This window comes from Crinia signifera, chromosome 8 (genome assembly GCF_055691185.1).
Source record: "Crinia signifera chromosome 8, ASM5569118v1, whole genome shotgun sequence".
Classification (NCBI taxonomy): domain Eukaryota; kingdom Metazoa; phylum Chordata; class Amphibia; order Anura; family Myobatrachidae; genus Crinia; species Crinia signifera.
In genome coordinates this window covers 151,377,345-151,398,094 of record NC_139224.1, presented here as the reverse complement: position 1 = coordinate 151,398,094, position 20,750 = coordinate 151,377,345, and the positions used below count along the sequence as shown (strand labels likewise).

The following is a 20,750-nucleotide window of genomic DNA, read 5'->3' as shown; positions in this document are numbered from 1 at the left end:
TCCCGCAATTTGCAGACCCCCTCCCGCGATTCGTGAACCCCCCTTCTGCAATTCACGCCCCCCCTCACGCAATTCACCCCCCCTCCTGCGATTCGCAGCCCCCCACGACCCCCCTCTCCTGCAATTCATGCCACCTCCCGCGATTCACGGACCCCCGCGCCATCCCCCCTGCGCCCCCCCCTCCCTTGATTCATGGCACCCCCCACGCAATTCAAATTGCAGACCCCCCTTCCCGCAATTCAAGCCCCCCCCCGCGCCCCCTCCCACGATTTGCAGACTCCGCCCCCTCCCGCTAATCGCGGATCCCCGCACCCCCCCCTCCCGCAATTTGCAGACCCCCTTCCGGCAATTCCACTCCCCCAGCGGACCCCCGCGACCCCACTCCCGCATTTTACTAACCCCGTGACAATGGGGGATCCTGTACCGCCACAATCAGGTGCCACCCCTAGGTGGGAAATCCGTCCCTGGCTGCCGCGCTGCAGGTTCCCCTACTGCCAGAAGTGTCCCCTCGGTCCTCTGCACCAGCGCCACAACTTTTATCAATGTCTTGGCCACACACCACTATTATACAGCCTCCTGCTCTCATGCACGCTCACTCCTTCCCAGTGGGAGGAGACGCTCACCCACTACCGGGAGCTGCATACTGTCCCCCACCCTCCTCCAGTTCTAGGGATGCCCATCGACCATCAATGATTTCAAATAATTGATGGTTTATGGCCGATGTTGAATACTTTTGCCATCGATGTGGGAGGACCAGATGGTTTCACTACATCGATGGCAAAGGAGAACCGATCAAGTTTCAAATTTTTTAAGGTGCCGGGACACGGAGCATAGCTCCTCCCCCCACACCCGGAAGTCCCGCCACCAAGTTCTAATTGACCCATGGCCTATTGAGTCAGATATAATGGATGACCATCGATAGCTACAACAATCAATGTTTATCCAAGTAATATGTCACTACTATCGATGGCAGGGTGCAAAATCGCCATCAATGCCAATCATCGATAGCGTCTGCACCAAGGCCTATCCCTACTCAGCAACAGACAAAAACCTTTATTACCCCTCATGCCCACACACCTCTATCACTGCCCTGCCCCCTGTTCTCCTGCCCCGTAACTTCCCCCAGTGGGGACCCGCTCACCCTGTGTTGCCCACATTCCCCTATCATGCTTTACCACCCAGCCTCCTGCTCTCATGCACCCTAACTCCCACCCAGTAGGAGGAGACACTGACTCAGGGGCACCGTCCTGTACTCCTGTGCTGCAAAGCTGGACCCTCACCCACTGGCAGAAGCTGCAGAGTGTCCCCCACCCTCCTCTTTAGTCCCCCGTATGCCCACACACCCCTATCACTACCCAGCTTCCTGCTCTCCTGAAACGTAACTTCCACCACTGGGGAGTCGGTGACACTGTGTTGCCCACATACCCCTATCATGCCTCATAGCCCAGCCTCCTGCTCTCATGCACCCTAACTCCCACCAAGTAGGAGGAGACACTGACTCGGCCACCGTCCTATACTCCTGTGCTGCCACGCTGGACCCTCACCCATTGGCAGAAGCTGCACAGTGTCCCCCACCCTCCTCTTTAGTCCCCCGTATGCCCACACACCCCTATCACTACTCAGTCTCCTGTTTTCCTGTGTCGTGACCACAATACAAACATTCACAAATTAAGGGGGCGCGGACCCTTACGCCGGTGTGAAGAGCACCTGTAGGGCGCGATGAATCACCTAGTATTATATAACACCTGTCTGGTGGTGTTTTTCTTCTGCATGAGAATGGGCACAAGTAAATGCTGTGTAAAATATCAGTCTCCATGTGCTTATAAGAGTTTCTATATGTATATACTGTAGTCTTTAAAAAAAATGAAAACAAAGTGTGTACATTTTTACTTTATTTATTTTACAGCGGTGCCATACATTTGTATTGTAAATGCACAAACAGGTCATACATTAAACATACCTCCCAACATGACCCTCTCCAGGAGGGACACAATGCTCTGTTCCTGGACTTCCCTCTTAAGGCCCCCACATACAGCACGATATTCAGGCATTTTCTGAGCGATTCTAACAAATCGCTCAGAAAATGCCTGAAGATGCATGTAAATCGCTGTGTATATAGCCCACACAGCGATTTACATGCGCGCACCCGCCGTTCTGAATCTGTCCAAGATTCAGAACGGACGGGCTGTACAATACAGAGCAGTCGCTCAGAAAGCTCCTGCTCATCTCCCGCATGTGTGGCTGCGGGCAGATGAGCAGGGCCGAGCGACTGCGGACGCCGCAGACCCGCCGCACCCTGCGCCGCAGAACCCGCCGCCGCCACCCCTGACCCCCCTCCCCCACCAGCTGTAGCACCCATCGCCACCCCCACCTCACCTCTCCTCTCGGCGGCAGCGGGGCGGCAGCGCGGCGGACATGTAAAAAAAAAAAAAAATTAAATTTCAAAATGGCCGCGGCCAGCCAATCACGGCTCGCCGCGTCATTGCCCCGCCCCCTAGAGCTGGCTATATTAGCCAGCTCGAGACAGGGTCGGGGCAGTCAGTCCGACGGCGGAGGAGGAGTGAAGAGCTCCTGAAGTCCTGGGAGGCGCGGCCAATGCAAAAGAGCTTAAAAGGCCGCCGCCCCCAGGTGAAGAACACAGATGAAGAGGCAGAAGCCCTGGGAGGCGGCGGCCATGCAAAAGAGCTTAGGGGGCCGCTGCCCCCAGGTGAAGACCAGATGCAGCTTAATAAAATACTAAAAACTCTGTGTTTGTGTTTTTATTAAATAAAACATTTAAAACCAGTGTTTTTTGTTTTATTTTAATATTTCCTTTACAGGGGGGCTATAGGTACCGGCGGGCCTTTAATGCCCCACATGCTGGTACCTGTGGTTCTCCCAAGTGCCAGCATGTGGGGCAGGCTTGCTGGGACCTGTAGTCCTACTGTAAAAGACAATATTACTGTTAAATAAGCTATCAACCCTGCACCCACCGCCCAGGGGTGCAGGGGATAGCCCCGGGCTGCAGCCCAGGCCTGGGGTGCCCTGGAGAGGGGGGACCCCCTTATTTGGGGGGTCCCCACCTCCCCAAAAACTCCCGGCCTGGGCTGACTAGTTAGGGTGGGTAATGCTTTGGCCACGGGACACCATCAAGCGTGTCCCCTGGCTATGGCATTACACCCCTTGCTAGTTGAGCCTGGTGCTGGTCTACAAAATATGGGGGACCCCTATTCATTTTGTCCCCCATATTTTGGAAACCAGGGCCAGCTCAAGAGCTGGCTTGGTAAGTATTTTTTTTGTCAGCTCCCACTGTACCACCAACGTTTAATAGTTTGCATATGGGTTTGCATTCGGTTCAGGGGGAACCACTAGCCACCGTGATTTAATTTTTTTTTGGGGGGGTAGCATATTAGGGGAGGTGAAAGAATACTTATTAAAGAAGACATTAGTTATGTGCTAGATGTGTTCAGTAATAATAACATTTTTGTGATGAAGTGCAGTGTTTTACTTCACTTTCTGTGACAGATTTGAAATCTCCCGTGCTGAATCTCCCATTATGAATCTCTGACACAAATCTCTCTGTATGTGGCTCATTGTCTGAAATGAGTCACAAGAGTGAAATCTCTTGTGCTGAATCTCCCGTTATGTATCTATGGCACACATCTCTGCATATGTAGGGCCCATTATGCTGTTTTCCCACTGCAGACCCGTTTTAAATTACAGGTAATCTTAAACGGTATTTAGCATTCCCACTGCAGCAGATCACAGTTTTAAATGCCATTTAAGTACCATTCCCATTGCAGGTAAAACGTTTTAGCTCTTCAAAAAGTTTTTACAACACAAATGAGTGCCCGTGACTTTGGGCTTTTCAGGGATAAAAAGGTGCACACCACAGTTGTTTTCACATAATAAAAGGTGGGGGAGGGGCCAGTGGTGCGTACAAATCCCGCAGCCGTCGACATTTGTGCTATGTGTCGGCTCAATTTAACCCATGGTGGACAGTAATATATACATTGCTGGCCAGTGCCAGCTATGTATATATTACTGCCTAATAACTAAATCGTTGGTGCCCAGTGGTGCCTGCAATATATAGATTGCTGGCATGTGCCAGCAATCTATATATTACTGGCTTATGATTGTCATTGGTGCCCAGTGGTGCCTGCAATATATAGATTGCTGGCATGTGCCAGCAATCTATATATCAGGGTTGCCGACCCTCCCGGAATTCCCGGGAGTCTCCCGAAAATCGGGTCCCCCTCCCGGTCCCCCGGAAGGGTGGGCAACCCTCCCGGAATCTGGGGGACTCCCCTGAGCCCCCCGAATCGCGGCATGTAAATGCCGCAATCCGCGGGTCTCAGAGGAGGGGGCGGAGCTAAAATGGCACAATCGCGTCATTTTAGCCCCGCCCCCTCCATTGATATAAGTTATTTCTACTATTTCCCGTCATGGGGGCGGGGCTTGATGACGTCACCATCAAGCCCCGCCCCCCGATCGGGTAAGGAAAGTCTCCTCTCCGGGCTTCTCCCGGAGAGGAGCATTAAAAAGTCGGCAACCCTGCTATATATTACTGGCTTATGATTGTCATTGGTGCCCAGTGGTGCCTGCAATATATAGATTGCTGGCATGTGCCAGCAATCTATATATTACTGGCTTATGATTGTCATTGGTGCCCAGTGGTTCCAGAAATATATAGATTGCTGGCATGTGCCAGCAATCTATATATTACTGGCTTAGGTTTGTCATTGGTGCCCAGTGGTTCCAGAAATATATAGATTGCTGGCATGTGCCAGCAATCTATATATTACTGGCTTACAAAATAAAACATTGGTGGCCAGTGCTGCTCCGTGTGGAGCAGGACGGAGGGAGGCGGGGCATGTGGCCGGACCAGCGTCGCTAACGGCATCCAGCCGCAGCAGCAGCCAGCCGGACACAGCGGGGCAGCGTGGACAAGTGAGTATAACAGGAGGGAGGGGGGGGGCGGGGGGTGGCAGCGGGGCGTACCGCCAGGATGAAAGTGGTTAATCTTTCAGCCCGGCAGCGTACACACACGGAGATGATGGCTGAAAAAATCAGCCATCATCTCTACCGTTTAAGATGCATTCCCATTGCCTCTTAAACGGTAGATTACCGTGTAAAACTCTGCTTTGGAAACGGGTTGAAATACCGTTTAACTTTAAATGGTATTTCAACTCTGGCGCTTTCCCACTGCAGCCTTAAACGGTATTTTGCCCTCAAAAATCGGCAATATACCGTTTTAAGGCTGCAGTGGGAAAGGGGCATAAATGTATAAGTGCCATCACCTCTGTTGAAACGCCTGTCTCATCAATTAACCTGTTCAACACAGGTGATGGCAATCATACATTAAGAGGGAAGTCCAGGAACAGAGCACCGTGTCCCTCCTGGAGAGGGTCATGTTGGGAGGTATGCAGTGAATAAACACTATTACAATTATATTGATAAATATTGCAAATATAAAATATTTTGTGTGCCTCCCTTAGCGACATATTACATCATAGCAGTCAAGTGATCCCTCAGCAGCATACTAACACCAGAGCAATCATGTGATCCCTCAGGAGCATACTAACACCATAGCAGTCATGTGATCCCCCTCAGTGGCATACTGGCACCATAGCTGTCACATTATCTGCTATGTTTACAGATGCACTTTTGGGCAGCGCTATCAACAAAAACGTACCCTCCAACTGTACCGATTTAGCCGGTACAGTGCCTTTTTTTACGGTCTGTACCGGCTAAATCAAAGTGTATCGAATGTACCGGTTTTTGTCAATCGGACATCCGTCTCGGAGGTACTGTACACAGCGGCAGCCAATCATAAGTGGTGGTGCTATTGGAGGCGAAGGGGGTTTGTTTGCAGGAGGAAAACCAAAAGACATTATTGGAGGCAGGCAACGGGAAAGAAGGGATGGCTGCAGAGCGAGGCTTGCACCGCGTCCAATCACAGTGCAGGGGGCCGGGAGGCGGCACTTCAGTCCACTGCTCTCAAGGGCGATTAGCAGTAACTGCAGCCCAGCCTCTGCTCCTGTGTGACAGCTCCGATGGCCAATCGTCACTCCACCCACCCTGCCTCTCAGCTGCGGACCAGCGAACGGTTCCCGAGTCCCGACCAGACCTGCGCAGTGCGCACTCTCCGTTCCAAGACTGCAGGAACCGGCGACCCGACAGCGACAGCAGCCGGAGCGAGCGGGTGACCGGCTGGTCCAGATTGCTGCAGAATACAGCTCTCTGGTCAGTGTTAAAACTGTCAAACACACCTAGTCGCTCACCAACCATTATATGCAGAGAAGCGGGACACTACATACATGAATCCTACACTCCTGTACAACTGACATACTGTATATACCCATTTCTGTTATTCTCTCCCCAGTCGGGTGTCTTCCTCACAAGTCTGACTTATTCAATATTTTTTGAGGTGTATTATTATTATTATTCCTGTCACTGTTGATGACACGCCCATTTTACCCATGGCCACTCCCTTTTGCCAGTGGCCACGCCCCTTCCTAATGTGTACCGATTTTTGACCATCAGATGTTGGAGGGTATGCAAAAAGGGGTTGGGATCATTTGGTCTATTGCATTATGGTAGAAAGTCATTAGGTCGAATCCATTAGGTCGACATGCTAAAAGGTCGACATGATTCTAGGTCGACATGGGAAAAGGTCGACATGATTCTAGGTCGAAAGGTCATTAGTTCGACAGGTCATTAGTTCGACAAGGTCATTAGTTCGACATTGTCTATGTCGACATTCACAAGGTCGACATGGGGTTTTTCACTGTTTTTTTACCTGAATGTCAACACAGTCGACATGGACACAGTTTAAAGTGCACTGCATCCCCTCGCATCGCTCGCTGCGCTCGCTATGCGTCGGGCACGGTGCCTCGCTACGCTCGGCACACTATTTTATTCTCCCACCACGCCCTAGTGGATGGTAGGGCATGAAATACCGCCTGTTGGCACATGTTGGCTCAAAAAACAGTGAAAAACTCCATGTCGACCTTGTGAATGTCGACATAGACAATGTCGAACTAATGACCTTGTCGAACTAATGACCTGTCGAACTAATGACCTTTCGAACTAGAATCATGTCGACCTTTTCCCATGTCGACCTAGAGTCATGTCGACCTTTTAGCATGTCGACCTAATGGATTCGACCTAATGACTTTCTACCATAATGCAGTAGACCAAATGACCGCATCCCGCAAAAAGGTAGGAGCTTATATCAGTCAATGCAGCTCTGAGACGACAGATTCAACATAACTCATTATTTTATGTGACATACAGAGAAGAACTAAACTATAGCTCGCATCTCAGCTTCTACTATACACATTGGGCCGGGTTCATGTTTGTGAGTATAGCACCAAAAGTAAGAACCTGGGCAGATCCATGCTGCACTGCAGGGGGGGGGGGGGGGCAGATGTAACATGTACAGAGAGAGTTAGATTTGGGTGGGGTGTGTTCAACCTCCTACAAAATGATAGAAACATGGGCCGGGGTACTTAGCCATTTAAGTCTACTTCCAAAAGACCTAGGAAAATACCTATTCACGCGCCAAACTACTTTTCCGATGTCGCTCGCAATCAGGAATGAAAGTACGATACCTCTCCTAGGGCTCCATTTGGTCTAAGGGGGTTATTCTGGTTGTTTTGCAAGGCTGCGAATTCCCAGCCTTGCGAGTCCACCAAACCCCGCCTTGCGAATGGTGGCTGGCCGCCATCCATTCGCAAGGCAAATTCGCACGCAAATGGATGTTACACTGCAAATAGATGTTACACTGTATCAAGGTTGCTTGCGTGCGCCCGGCGAACAATCTGTTCTGTACATGTGCAGAAATGCACATGCGCATAGAAGAGACATTGGTCCCCGTGCAAACAAGTGCCACTAGCGAACGGACCTGAATGAGGCCCTAAATCCGTCTCTGCCCATGTGAAATACAACTCCCATCTTAGTGAATTTCCCTATAAAGTTACTGTTTTTGGTCTAATTCTTCTGTGCTTACAAACATGAATCAGGCCCTTTGGGGCCCATTCACTGTTGTGTGAACTCGCACAATGGGGAAATATCGAAGTAATGCGCATGCGTGTGGGTCGCAATGCGTCTGTGCAATGCTCGCTGGCAGAGAAATCCTGCTACGTTTTTCCTTTGCCAGCCGTTCGCAAGTTGATTGACAGGAAGTCGGCGCCTGATGGTGGTAGCCGCCGTTTCCTGGGTGTGCCGAGAAAAATGTTGGGTGTGCTAGAACAAGTGCTGGGGGTGTCATTGAAAACATGGGCGTGCCTAAGCATTTTAGAGGATGATGTGTAACATCATCTCCGGCCTCGATATGCCTGCATTCATCGCAGCCACCAAGTCCAGGGCTATTCGGAGCTGGCGATGACTGGTGTTCAGTGTAGAAATCATTCAATGGTGAGAGGCTTGCTATGGGATTTGGACACATTGGCAGGGCTGTGAAGTCTTCGTCATACACATCTATTCGCACAGTACTTGGCAAGGCGGGATTTCAGTATCTCGGGCGGAGTCTGCTTGATCACTGGCCAATGCCATTCCCGAATGTGCACGGACTGAAACGCCCACTTGCAGGGTGTATAGACACTGCATATAGACACTGTATATAGACACTGTATATAGACACTGCATTACTATCTGGTGCATCATAGATGCGTTATCGGTCGCACCATCAAAACTTGCACTAGCCCTATAGCAGGTGCAATACCTCTGAGTATGGTCTCCTATGTGAGCAGCTGTGTGTCTGTACACAACCGTTTTCAGCGACATGGTGGCAACACATTTGCATGCTTCCCAAAATAATCTCCCTTTATATTCACTCCCCTGTTACCGGTCAACGTGAAGGTGGTATTACAATTATTTTTGTTCCAAATGACGTATCTTCCCTCTTTCCTGACAAACGTCAGTAGAAATGTGACCTCGCGGGCACACTTCAGGCAGGTTACTGGTTTTCACGTGGATAGTAAATAAGAAGAACCTACATATGGGACAAAATAAAACACGTGTTGACTATTTTTATTTCAACCTTTGGTACATATAGACCTTAAGACTTGGCATCTGTGAACTTTAAGCACAATCAACCTTTCATCTGTCACCCTAATTCACGTCAACCATATTGTGTTGACCCAATGACTGTCTACCTATAAATTGTCGGTCTAGAATCCAGATACCATTTAGTTTTTATAATGATGAGATTATACATGATTAATAATATGTGTGCGTGAAATAAATAGATCAGGGATCTTCTAACTGGTCAAAGTTACGGTGGAGTTTCATCTTCTCCTTGGCTAGAGCAATGGCGTAATAATGCTGGAACTTAATCATGAGAATGGGTATGGGTACAATAATGGTAAGTATGCCGGACATAGCGGTTAGACTGGATACAATCCGTCCAGAAGTGGTCATAGGATATACATCACCATAGCCCACAGTGGTTAAGGTGATGAGGGCCCACCAACAGCAGTTGTATATATGGCCAAATCCATGGTCAGGAAATGGAGAAAACATCTCCGCGTGAAATGCCAAATTAGCAAAAAAAAGTGTCTCCAAAACCAAGATGATTAGAAGAATGAATATCTCTCGGGAGATTGCCCAGAGGGTCCCGGAAAGGGCCTTCAGAACAAGGCTGCCTTCCATGAGCAAAAGGAATCGAAGTAGCTTAATGACATATAATGAGCGTAAACAGCCCAAGATAATCCACAGGATTTCCATTCCTTCCTCATATCCTTTGGTCATCAGCTGAATAAACACTGGGAATAGTGACAAGAAATCGACCCAGTTCAACGGACTCTTCAAAAACTCCTTTTTGTCCGGGCAGAAGAAGAGACGGGTGCAAAACTCAAACGCGAACCACAAAACACAGACCAGCTCCAGATAGATCAAGTAGAACCCTTTCCCAGGATACAGTTCTTGTTGGAAAGAATGATACGTGTCAATGTCGGTGCGGTTAAACACGTAGATAAAATGATACGTGGTCTCCTCGAAGAAGATAAATATAGCTCCAATGATAAATAGCAGGGAGATGGCGGTGACGCACTGGAATGAAAGGAGGAACGCGAGTCAGTATTCATCTATAAGCATTGATTCTCTAATGAAAGGAAGCTTATTGTTTGCTAACTTATTTTGTCCCACAGTTTCAGGGCTTGCGCATGCAGGCATGGTTGTGCGATAGTTGTGATTTTCACAAGTGTAGTATAATGCACAAGTGTATAAAGCACAAAGGGCCTTATTCTAGTTCACTCTCTGACAAAATCCTTCTTAGATGGACAAAACCATGTGCACTGCAGGTGGGGTAGATGTTACTTGTGCATAGAGAGTTAGATATGGGTGGGGTTTTACTTCAAAGTGAGATCTATATTGCAGTGTAAAAATAATGCAGCCAGTATTTACCCTGCACAGAAACAAAATAACTCACTCAAATTTAATTCTCTCTGCACATTTTTCATCTGGGAAGCGGTCATCTATTAGAATGAACTTAGGTCTACAGTCATTAGGTCGACCCCACTAGGTCGACTGGCAGGAAGGTCGACCTGACTTAAGGTCGACATGGGCCAAGGTCGACATGACTTAAGGTCGAATTTGCCTAAAGGTCGACATGAGGAAGGTCGACTGGTCATAAGGTCGACATGGGGTTTTTCACTGTTTTTTGAGCCAACATGTGCCGACAGGCGGTATTTCATGCCCTACCATCCACTAGGGCGTGGAGGAGGTTATTAAAGCTGTGGCGAGCGAAGCGAGCCACCGCGCCCGATGCATCGCGAGCGAAGCGAGCGATGCGAGGGTCCGATTCTCATTGCCAACTGTGTCCATGTCGACATCCAGATAAAAAAAAAACAGTGAAAAACCCATGTCGACATTATGACCAGTCGACCTTCCTCATGTCGACCTTTATGCAAATTCGACCTTAAGTCATGTCGACCTTGGCCCATGTCGACCTTAAATCAGGTCGATCTTCCTGCCAGTCGACCTAATGGGGTCGACCTAATGACTGTAGACCTAAGTTCATTCTGACAGATGTACCGATTCCTTTCATCTGCCCCCCTGCAGTGCACATGGTTTTGTCCATCTAAGAAGGATTTTGTCAGAAAGAGTGAACGAGAATAAGGCCCAAAGTGACTGAGCCTAAACCATGCCTGAGCCCTGACACTGCTTTCACATTGCGTAAAATGCCATCTAAGGGGCAACAACACAGCTTTTTTTGAGGTGCGCTCCAGAAGGTGCAGCTGCTGCGATGAGCTGCGAACCATTATGGCCCAGAGACTGGCTTTGTATCTAGGCTGCACAGCCTGGAGACGACCCTCAAAATTCAAGTGCTATAACAGCGAAACACTCCCATAATATCGTTGCAAAGGGAAGTTTTTGCATCCGCATTGCACAGAGGGAACTGGAATGCAGAGCAGCCTTGCCCTGCGCTGGACACCCCCCCTGCATGCTAGCGCAGGGAGTTGTCGTTTTGTCCATTTTCTCAAAACTACAACCCAAGCTGAATTATGCCCTAAAATGGCTAACAGCTCTTTATATCATACAGATCAGACGACTATGTAGAGATCAGTTCTGTGCAGAATCTTATTCCTGTTTGCAGGAAGGATATTAATAACGGAGCAATGGTCCACTTCTTGCAGTTACCAATATCAGACATTAAAAAAAATTGTATTATTAAATTATAAAATGTATAGGAGAAACATTAAAGATTAGCAATTAATAGTCAAATAAACTCATGGCCAATTAAATTAGTTCTGATCAGTGGTGGCTCCAGAGGAGGGGCTGAGGCACATTCCAAAATTCAAATAGGGGAGACAGACCAACTGTCACTGCAAACACTGCCAAACATCACTGCCCAGGACTCAGTGGCAGTTGGTGTTGCCCCCTCTGGAACTGCCATTGGTTCTGATCATTACCTAGATTTTATTATCGCTTTGTCCGGAGACAACTAATATCTATCTCTCACCTCGGCAGAATGTGATTGCCACAATAAGCCATGTAGGGGTAAAGGATTGGGCAGAACGCGTGTCTATAGCAGATCACGTAGACATATTGGAGCAGTTTTGGATGCAAGTGGAAGACTTGCGCATGAGGTGTAAACAGTCGCTGAGTGTGCTAATGCCGCACTGTGTATCGGCACACGGACGGAGACCGAAAGATCGATCAATTTATTTGTTTATCCACTGATAGATCGCTCTTTCCATGAAGTGGGTGCTTTGGGTGGGGTGGATACAGGTCTTGAAACAAAAGATGTGGCCTTCCGCATGTAGATGCACAGATACTTCCATCTAATGAAAGTAACTATGGTGGCAGCAGGGAAGGAGCCTAAAGATGTGCACAGCTTTGGATGATGCCAACGTTCTATAACATGTGTGTGCGGCCCGTGACCCCCACATGCAGTATGTGAAACATTACCAGATGCGACCAAATTTGAAGTTGAGGGGCCCATATGGTTGTGCAATCTCTACACCTACTCATTTTTCTGAATAACTCAATGGTGGAGATCTCTAAGAAAGGAAAGTGGTGCCGTAACCCTAAGCAACCAATCCGATTGTGTCTATGTCTTTCTGGGATGCAGTACAGAAATAAGAACTTGAATTAGATGAGTTGCTATGGGTGACTATGCTCCTACATCTCATTTTTACAATTTGAAGTAAATCTACCCCAATAACTGTGATGGTTCCAGTTATTCCGGGGCAAATTTATTAAGTCCTGTGAAGTGATAAAGTGTCGGTACCAACAAAGTGTCGGAGACAATCTGCCCCAACTGTCTTTATTTAAACCAATCCTGTAACTTGACAGTTATTTATCACTTCACTGTGGGCTTAATAAATCTGTGTGTTAGTGGTAACGGACTTCATGTTGGTTTGCAAAAGCATGTGCACTGCAGGTGGGGCAGATGCAACATGTGCAGAGAATTACAAAATAACTCACCCAAATGTAACTCTCTCTGCACCTGATACATCTGCCCCCAACCAACCCAAATCACCCCCCCTAAGCAGAATGCTTACAAAGGCATTTACCATGGAGGGCAGAGAAGAGAAGGGCTTCTCAAAGAGGGACCATATTTTCGGCTGCCACTGCCCCCTCCAACTGTAATCTACCCTTTCCGTATCGCAGAGAAGCTGCTGCTGTTCATTCTCTGTGGTCTTATCCCAGGAGATAAAATCTTCCAGATCCTTGGACTTGCTGTTTATCTTCAGCCAGCAGCAATGGGACAGATGGACCAGGCTGACCTCCCAGAACCTCAGTTCCTCCATCAGCACTGACTTACACATGTTATCTGAGCAGTGGAGATGCTTTGTCCTGTAGTAGTCCAGTATGTACCCAAACACTTTGGGATTCCGATCGAAAAACAGCTCACTGTCACCTGTGTTACTCAGAGCTGTCTCGGAGAGGTTGGCCAGCTTGGTACCAGGGAGAGACTGCAATGTACTTGCATAGGTCTCGAACCTGACACCCCCAACATTGATAACCACACGTCTGGAGGAAGATTCCATGTCTGCAACAAATGTGCCTGAAATGATAATATACACACATACATTATTTATGAGTATACTGTACTTCTACAGATGAATAATTAATACAATCAGTGTAAGAAAAATGCCATTGTCATTCCTAGCAGGGTGTGCTATATACTTGAGGTCATTCCACAGTTGCCCACCCTCCTGCCTTCTGCAGAAGACTCCCAGAAATAATAGCGATCTCCCTGACAAGTCTAGCAATCTCCCTGATTTCTCCTTATCCATATTATACAGTGGTTACATTTTGTGGGGAACAAAATAAATAAGAGATTTAGGGCCAGATTCTCTAAGCTTCAAAAGTGACAAAATAGAGAGTGATAAACAGCCAGCCAATCAGCTCCTGCCTGACATTTTTCAAACACAGTCTGTGACATGGCAGGTAGGAGCTGATTGGCTGGCTGTTTATCATTCTCCATTTTATCACTTTTGAAGCTTAGAGAATCTGGCCCATAAACATTCAAATGGAAAATAAACAAACAAACAAACAAACAAAAAAGAAATCGATTTGGTCATACTGTGCCATCGATGTAGGGAAACCATATGGTTCTCCCCATCAATAGCAAAAGTATTCTACATCATCCATATACCATCGATGATTATGATTCATTGATGGGATACGGCCATCCCTACTACCAACTATAATCTCCCTGAAAACAGTAAGCTATTATGGGTCATTCTGTATGTCCAACTCTCTCTAATACATGTGACAGTCCCATGCCAGTTATGGAGGGGACTCCAAATCTACCCATCAGCGTTGCCCAGGTGCCCGGAACTGCTGTCCTGAAAAGTTATTGTCCCGTGATAACTAACAGCAACACTGCTCCGTCCGTTCTGAGATTGACAGACAAAATGTCATGAAAAGTTCAACATGAGTTTTTCATGTTTTTTATTTTTGCCAATACCAAAACCTCAGAACACTTTACATTCCCTGTTCAGAGTCCATATAGATGGTAAAAAATGGAAAAGTCCCCTCCCCCCGTTGCAGCAGTGAATCGATGCTGTGCACAAACCTCCCAACATTGGCCGAAGATGAATTGGGATGCTGCATGCGGGCAAAATTTTGGAGGCATGGCCTAGCAATGAGGGGCTTAGCCTATACGTGCAACACTCCCATAAGGTAACGCCCCGTTTTTGCCGCTTTTGGGATCATGGCTAGCGACTCTGTCAGCTGCTGACCATGTGCGCATCCACACAGTGTCCATTCATGCGTGATAGGGGGTGGGCCCTCTCCCTCCCCTCCCAAAAACCCCAGGCCCTCTCCTCCCAAATACCCCTGTCGTGGGACACAGTCCGTGAAAAGCGGGACAGATGGGAGGTATGGCTGTGCGTGTCTATTCACAGAGACAGAAGGGACAGTGGGCAAGCCAACAGCTCACTGATGGCCAAATGTACTAAGCTTAACAAGTGATAAATTGGAGAGTGATAAACAATCAGCTCCTACCAGGGCTTAGTACATCTCGCCCTGAGTACTGGCTACGCCCCCAGAAACGTGGATGTGGGTGGTAATTGCCACACCCCCTTACAGTAAGGCTATGTCCCTTTTTCATTAGCATGCAGCAATGCCAGACTCGAGAGTCACCAATGTTGGGAGGTATGACATATGCCAGTCAGAATAATGTCACTTGCACCTCACAGAGATAAGAGCAAATACCAGTGAGGTATTACAGCAACCAAACGCTGCAATTATTTGAATATCCCCCATAGGGGGTGATTCAGGTTGGTTTGCAAAAGCAAACTCCTTCTTTAATGGACAAAACCATGTGCACTGCAGGTGGGGCAGATGTAACATGTGCAGAGGCAGTTACATTTGGGTAGTGGTGTGTTTAAACTGAAATCTAAATTGCAGTTTCAAAATAAAGCAGCCAGTATTTACTCTGCACAGAAACAATATAACTCACACAAATGGAACTCTCTCTGCACATGTTACATCTGCCCCACCTGCAGTGTAAATGGTTTTGTCCATTAAAGGGGCTTGCTTTTGCAAGCCAACCTGAATCACCCCCTTAAAGAAAAACCTTTAAAAATGTTGGTTCTTTGCTAAATATCCTTTGTTTTTCTTTGAACGGAGTTTCTAAAAAGATTGTTTTCACATGTTCTATATTGTATTTGCATAAATTTTTTTATGATTGCTTATGTGCATTGTATATAAAAAAAGACATCCAATATATAAAGGCTACATGGCCGGTGCCAGAGCCTATGGGGCTACATGCAGATCTCCTGTTTACAGAACCGCCATGTCGCCAAATAATCTATCCTATCATACTGTGTACCAGTAACATCTGTTTGCCGTTTGCTATCATGGGTTACAAAGACATCTGGAATTTCCTTCAGAGCATTTGATGGTTTTCCAAAGGGAAACAGCTTAAAAAAATTAACCCCATGTAAGTTTTACATTTAAAACATGTATTTATTATTATACTTTAACCATAGCTGCATCAGCAGAGGACACTGACATAAGTATCAGCTTGGCAGAAAACTTGCAGGATTCGGTACCATCAAAGATGGTTTAAGTAAGAGAAGGAAAAGTAAATGAGGGAAGAGGGCCCTGCTCGTGAGGGGAGGGGCAGACAAACAGAGGTGACAGTGATGGGGGTAGGCAGTAAGCATGGAACCGTTTACATTTCTGGAGTGTATTAACCACTAGGCATGTGATGTTCTAAGATATAGCATGTCACATAAGGAGATGCAGTTAGCATTGTGGCAGTCTGGATGCCGACACTGGAATACTGACATCACTTTAAACACAATCGTCTACTGACGATTGGAGTTAATTGCGCAATTCTGAAATCAAACTTATGGTCAAATAATTATTCTATGTGATAGAACACCTATCAATATCTATTCCTAACAAATAGTCATACCACTAGAATGGATTAATGTTACATATATTTGCATATAAATTATATGTCTACTGCGCAATTAGAACATAGTCATAATATTTACTAACATGGATTTAAAAAAGTAAGGGGTCAATTTATCAAAATGGAGAGAGATAAAATAGTGAGAGATAAAGCCAAGAAGCTGCTGTCTTACATTTTACAGGCTGTTTGCAAAATGACAGAAGGTGATTGGTTAATGCTTTCCCCTCTCTAAGTTTGATAAATAACCCACTAAGACTTTTCTAGGCTGGTCAGCATTAAGGTTAAGTAAGCTGAACTCAATGTAGTTGTTGGAGAAAATAAATGTGGTCACTGGGTACAAGCTATGGGCTGATCGCTATACATCAATGTGGGTGTACATGGACAGAACGCTCATTCCCCAGTAAGATGAGAGGTCTTACCTTCCCGTCTGGAGGACAGCCTCTGTGTGAGAAACTGAAGCCGTGAGAGGGGGCCTTTCCCAACAGCCAATACTGCAGGAAGCAGGAGGAATGTTCTCCTCCACAATGTCTCTAAGGAATGTCTCTGATTATTCCAATCCAATGCTATTATAAAGTTTTCTGCATGTATCTCTAACCTGCGCGCCCCCCCCCCCCCCCAAAAAAGTCACATTACTTAATGCAAAGAAATAGACCTTAGGATTTGTCTAAATCTCTCTAGAAGCCAGTGGAATCTGTATGTTACAATTTATTAATACTTAAACCAGAAGGCTTGACGTGGTGGAACTCATTTCCCCTTCCACTGCCCCCCTCCCAATTCGGGCAGCATGGGACAGTTCCAGGATTTTGGCCAAAAAGACATTCACAGAGTATCCCCAGTTTAAATTACTCCACACAATAAACACAAGCTCGTTCACATTATACCGCATGTAGTGCTCCTGATCCATATAACACCACAAAGTAGTGTCCCTTATTCACATCACTCAGTAGTGCCCTTATTCATGTTATGCTACCCAGTAGTACTACTTATACATGTATGCGATACAGTAGTGTTGCTTATACACAATGCCCACAGTAAAAGTGCCCCTTACACATAATGACCACAGCAATAGTACTTTTGACGGCTTGACATCACATACTGTTGGAATTACTGTGCAGTGCTGTGGTGGAGGGGAAACTAGTTTCCCCTACCATTAGTGGTGGTGGAACTTCGTTCCACCCCGTTGCCCCCACCGTTCTGTGAGACAGGTCCCAGTTTTAATATAAATATGACGGTCCATTAGGAATAGAAATGTTGCGAACCCTTAGGGTATAAGGGGGAGATGTATCAAACTTGGAGCGAGATAACATACCAATCAATCTGCTTGTTTATTTTCCCAATGCAGCCTGTAAAATAGCAGCATGCTTAGTACTTTAACTCTTTCCACTTTATCTCTTTTCAAGATTTTGATCCAACTCCCCCAAGATGCCCTGATTTGTAATGTCTGCTCTGCTGGCCGCTTGTGGACCCCGGTTGGTGGGCTCTGGCACTAGTTACCTGGCTGCTTTGGTAGGTACCTTGATGTCAGGGGCGTATTTATAAGATATAATGGGTGCAGTGTTCACAGTGGCCCCTGAGTCCCGGGGGGAACCCACATCGTGCATGCTGCACCTATTTATTTTTTTAATACTTATCCTCCGGAGCCCAGCGACAGGAGATATCAGCACTTCTGGAATTGCCGTAAAAATGGCTTCTGCACCATTTTTTCATAGATCAGCACATGCACATTGGAGTCTGAGCTCTCTAGTGCTCAGACTACACATTGCTGCTGCCATCAACAGCAGCGATGTAAACATCACAGGGAAAATGGCCGCATGCTCAGACCCTACTACACTGCACTGCTCCTGGCAGAGAGAAGGGGGCCTGGCCGGAGGAGGCTGCACATGAGCCTTCTCCTCTCTTAAAATGCCTCTGCTAGATTTCATGGACCACCATCTGGCTATGGAGTTAGCAGCAAAGTCTGACTGCTACTTGGCAGATCAATGCACACACCAGTAGGAAGGTGTACTTGTGTGTCTCGTCGGTCCCTGTGTTAGGGTGGCCAATCCTGGGACTGGGATTGGAGGGATCCAGGGATTTGGCCCCAAAATTGACGGGATTCTCAATCCCAGGATTTGAATGCGCCTGCACAGACCTCTGTGGCTGACATAACACCTCCTATGCACACCATAGTCTGAGCAGGATAAGTAAAACCCTACAAAGATACTGATGTTGCTATTTTACTGCCTTATGGTTATGATAGGGAACGGACATGGTAGTAGGGCCTACTTATACACATTTAAATGCATTCCAAGAAACTCATTGTGAACAGTCACGGTTGGTATTAAGAAAGCATAGTATCCAACTCTGATTTATGAGACTTTCTTCATATAGAAACTATCACTATATCTTTAAGGGACTCTCATTGTAATCAGCTGGAGAGTGATCCCCTGCGCTAATCTTTATCAACAGGGGTGATCCCAGAGCCGATTTTCAGCAGTAGATCCCAGTGATCTTTTTTCAGTTTCTCCCAGATTGGCAGCCCCTTATTCTGCACTCCCACCTGTTCCCTTCACTGCCTTTATGGCACGCGGGTAGGTGAGAAACAGTTGGGACTCCAAGGGAGCACATCTTTGTTTCCAAATCTGCTCAGATACAAAAACTGTTATTATCAGTGTGCATAAATATATGTAAAGCATGCGAATTGTGGTATCCCTACTGTGGCAAACAGCATATGTATAACATTTTCGCTATTCATAAATGGTTTTAAAATATTACTATTAAGTTTTTTTCTTTATAATTTTGGTTGTCACGATTTCGCCAATTTCAGCCAAGTTCACTAATGACCCAGAGGATTCTGATTGGATCCAGTGGAGATCATTGATCACGAAGGCTGACATTTATTAATTTTCATTTATCATATTGTTTCTTCATTTTTCACTGAAATATGTATTTGTATACATGTAAGCGTTGGGCTCACTGGGCTGCAGTATGGATGACAGGTTGTGGTTCCTACTTTGAATGAAAGAATGCCTCACAAAGATAAGTTATACCTGTATCCAGTTATTTTTCAAAATCCAATATGCTGCCATGTGCTCTTGAATCTTTTTTCTTTTTGAATATAAATATTTTTTGAACATATGCCATTGGTGTGCGGATCTCTCTCCTTCCTAGTGAAGGTTAGCTTATATACATGTAAGCGCACGTGAGCACAAAGACCTAGATTCCGACAGAAATACATATATAGATGCTTCTTGCCTCATCTATTTTCTTTTTCATTTTTTTCTTCTTATTCATCCTAATCTGTCATTGTTTTCTTAGTCTTTATTGCTGGGACAGTGTATAATCTATATTCCCTACCACATGTACACGCACAAACACAGACATTCTAGGGTTACATTTGTTGAGAGCCAAATAACTTACCAGTATATTTTTGGATTGTGGGAGGAAATCAGAGTACCCAGAGGAAACCCACGCAAGCACGGGAAGAATATACAAACACCACACCATTTATGCACGGGGAGAATGTACAAACTCCACACAGTTTATGAAATGATAATTAGAAGCTAATTGGTTACTTTGTACAACTGCTCTACTTTATCTTTTCCCAAAAGCTTATTACAGAACCAGATCATCTTCATCTGTTTTTTTTTTTTTTTTTACAATGGATTCAATTTACAAAAAAAATATAAAACCAATGCTTTCAAAGTAATTTACCTTACATCTTCTACCTACCACAGAATCTCCTACTTCTCTATGCGGAGGACAATGTTCTAATGCACTGCTCTATACCAGTGGTTCCAAACCCTGGTCCTCAAGTACCCCCAACAGTGCACGTTTTCCTGGTCTCCCGGCAGGTGCACTCATTATTCAGGTACATGTGAAAAGATCACAGGTGGCGCTAATTATCTCACCTGTGATTCTGTGTGGAGACCTGGAAAACGTGCACTGTTGGGGGTACTTGAGGACCAGGGTTGGAAACCACTGCTCTATACAAACAAATATAATAAAGGGCAGAATGAGGAATGTAAGAGGACACACACAGGTACGTTGGTGTACAATTAAAGTAGTACGGTGCGGCCAGGTACACACCTGCATGACAGGGCAATCAAGCAGATGATCGGGCCGATTTAATTTCACCCTGGACCATCACAGACCCTAAACGATTTAATAAACGATGGAACAAGAAATCAATCCATCCTTCATTCAGCTGCACTGGGTCGCACTCAGTCTTTTCTGACTGACTGTACAGAAGGGCCAACCAGAAGATGTTGCATGTGACCCGTGAGAGCACGAAATACACACCATACAATATGCACGATGCATCAAATCGTGCGAATATCGTCCTGACGCATACCTGGTTTTAGACCAAAATGTTAGAAAAATATGGCAGTGAAATGAGGCGATA

The 20,750-nt window shown here is 46.3% G+C and overlaps 1 protein-coding gene across 1 annotated transcript; it reads right to left on the bottom strand.

Annotated features, from left to right (window-relative positions):
* Positions 1-7,201: 7,201 nt before the first annotated feature.
* On the bottom strand, positions 7,202-16,891 carry LOC146026601 (voltage-gated potassium channel KCNC1-like). Its single transcript, XM_083157410.1, has 3 exons — positions 16,786-16,891; positions 13,005-13,498; positions 7,202-10,035 (listed from the first exon to the last, which is right to left on the bottom strand). The coding sequence occupies exons 2-3, from the start codon at positions 13,479-13,481 to the stop codon at positions 9,235-9,237; spliced, it is 1,278 nt and encodes a 425-aa protein (XP_083013536.1). The 5' UTR covers positions 13,482-13,498; positions 16,786-16,891; the 3' UTR covers positions 7,202-9,234.
* Between the last annotated feature and the right edge of the window lie 3,859 nt (positions 16,892-20,750).

What these genes read in the sequence shown, in the direction of transcription:
- LOC146026601 (XM_083157410.1), bottom strand. Translation starts at nt 13,481, where the DNA reads ATGGAATCTTCCTCCAGACGTGTGGTTATCAATGTTGGGGGTGTCAGG. An exon ending in TCTCTTCTCTGCCCTCCATG is followed by an intron (nt 10,036 to 13,004) that starts GTAAATGCCTTT and finishes CTTTCATTCCAG; the next exon opens with TGCGTCACCGCCATCTCCCT.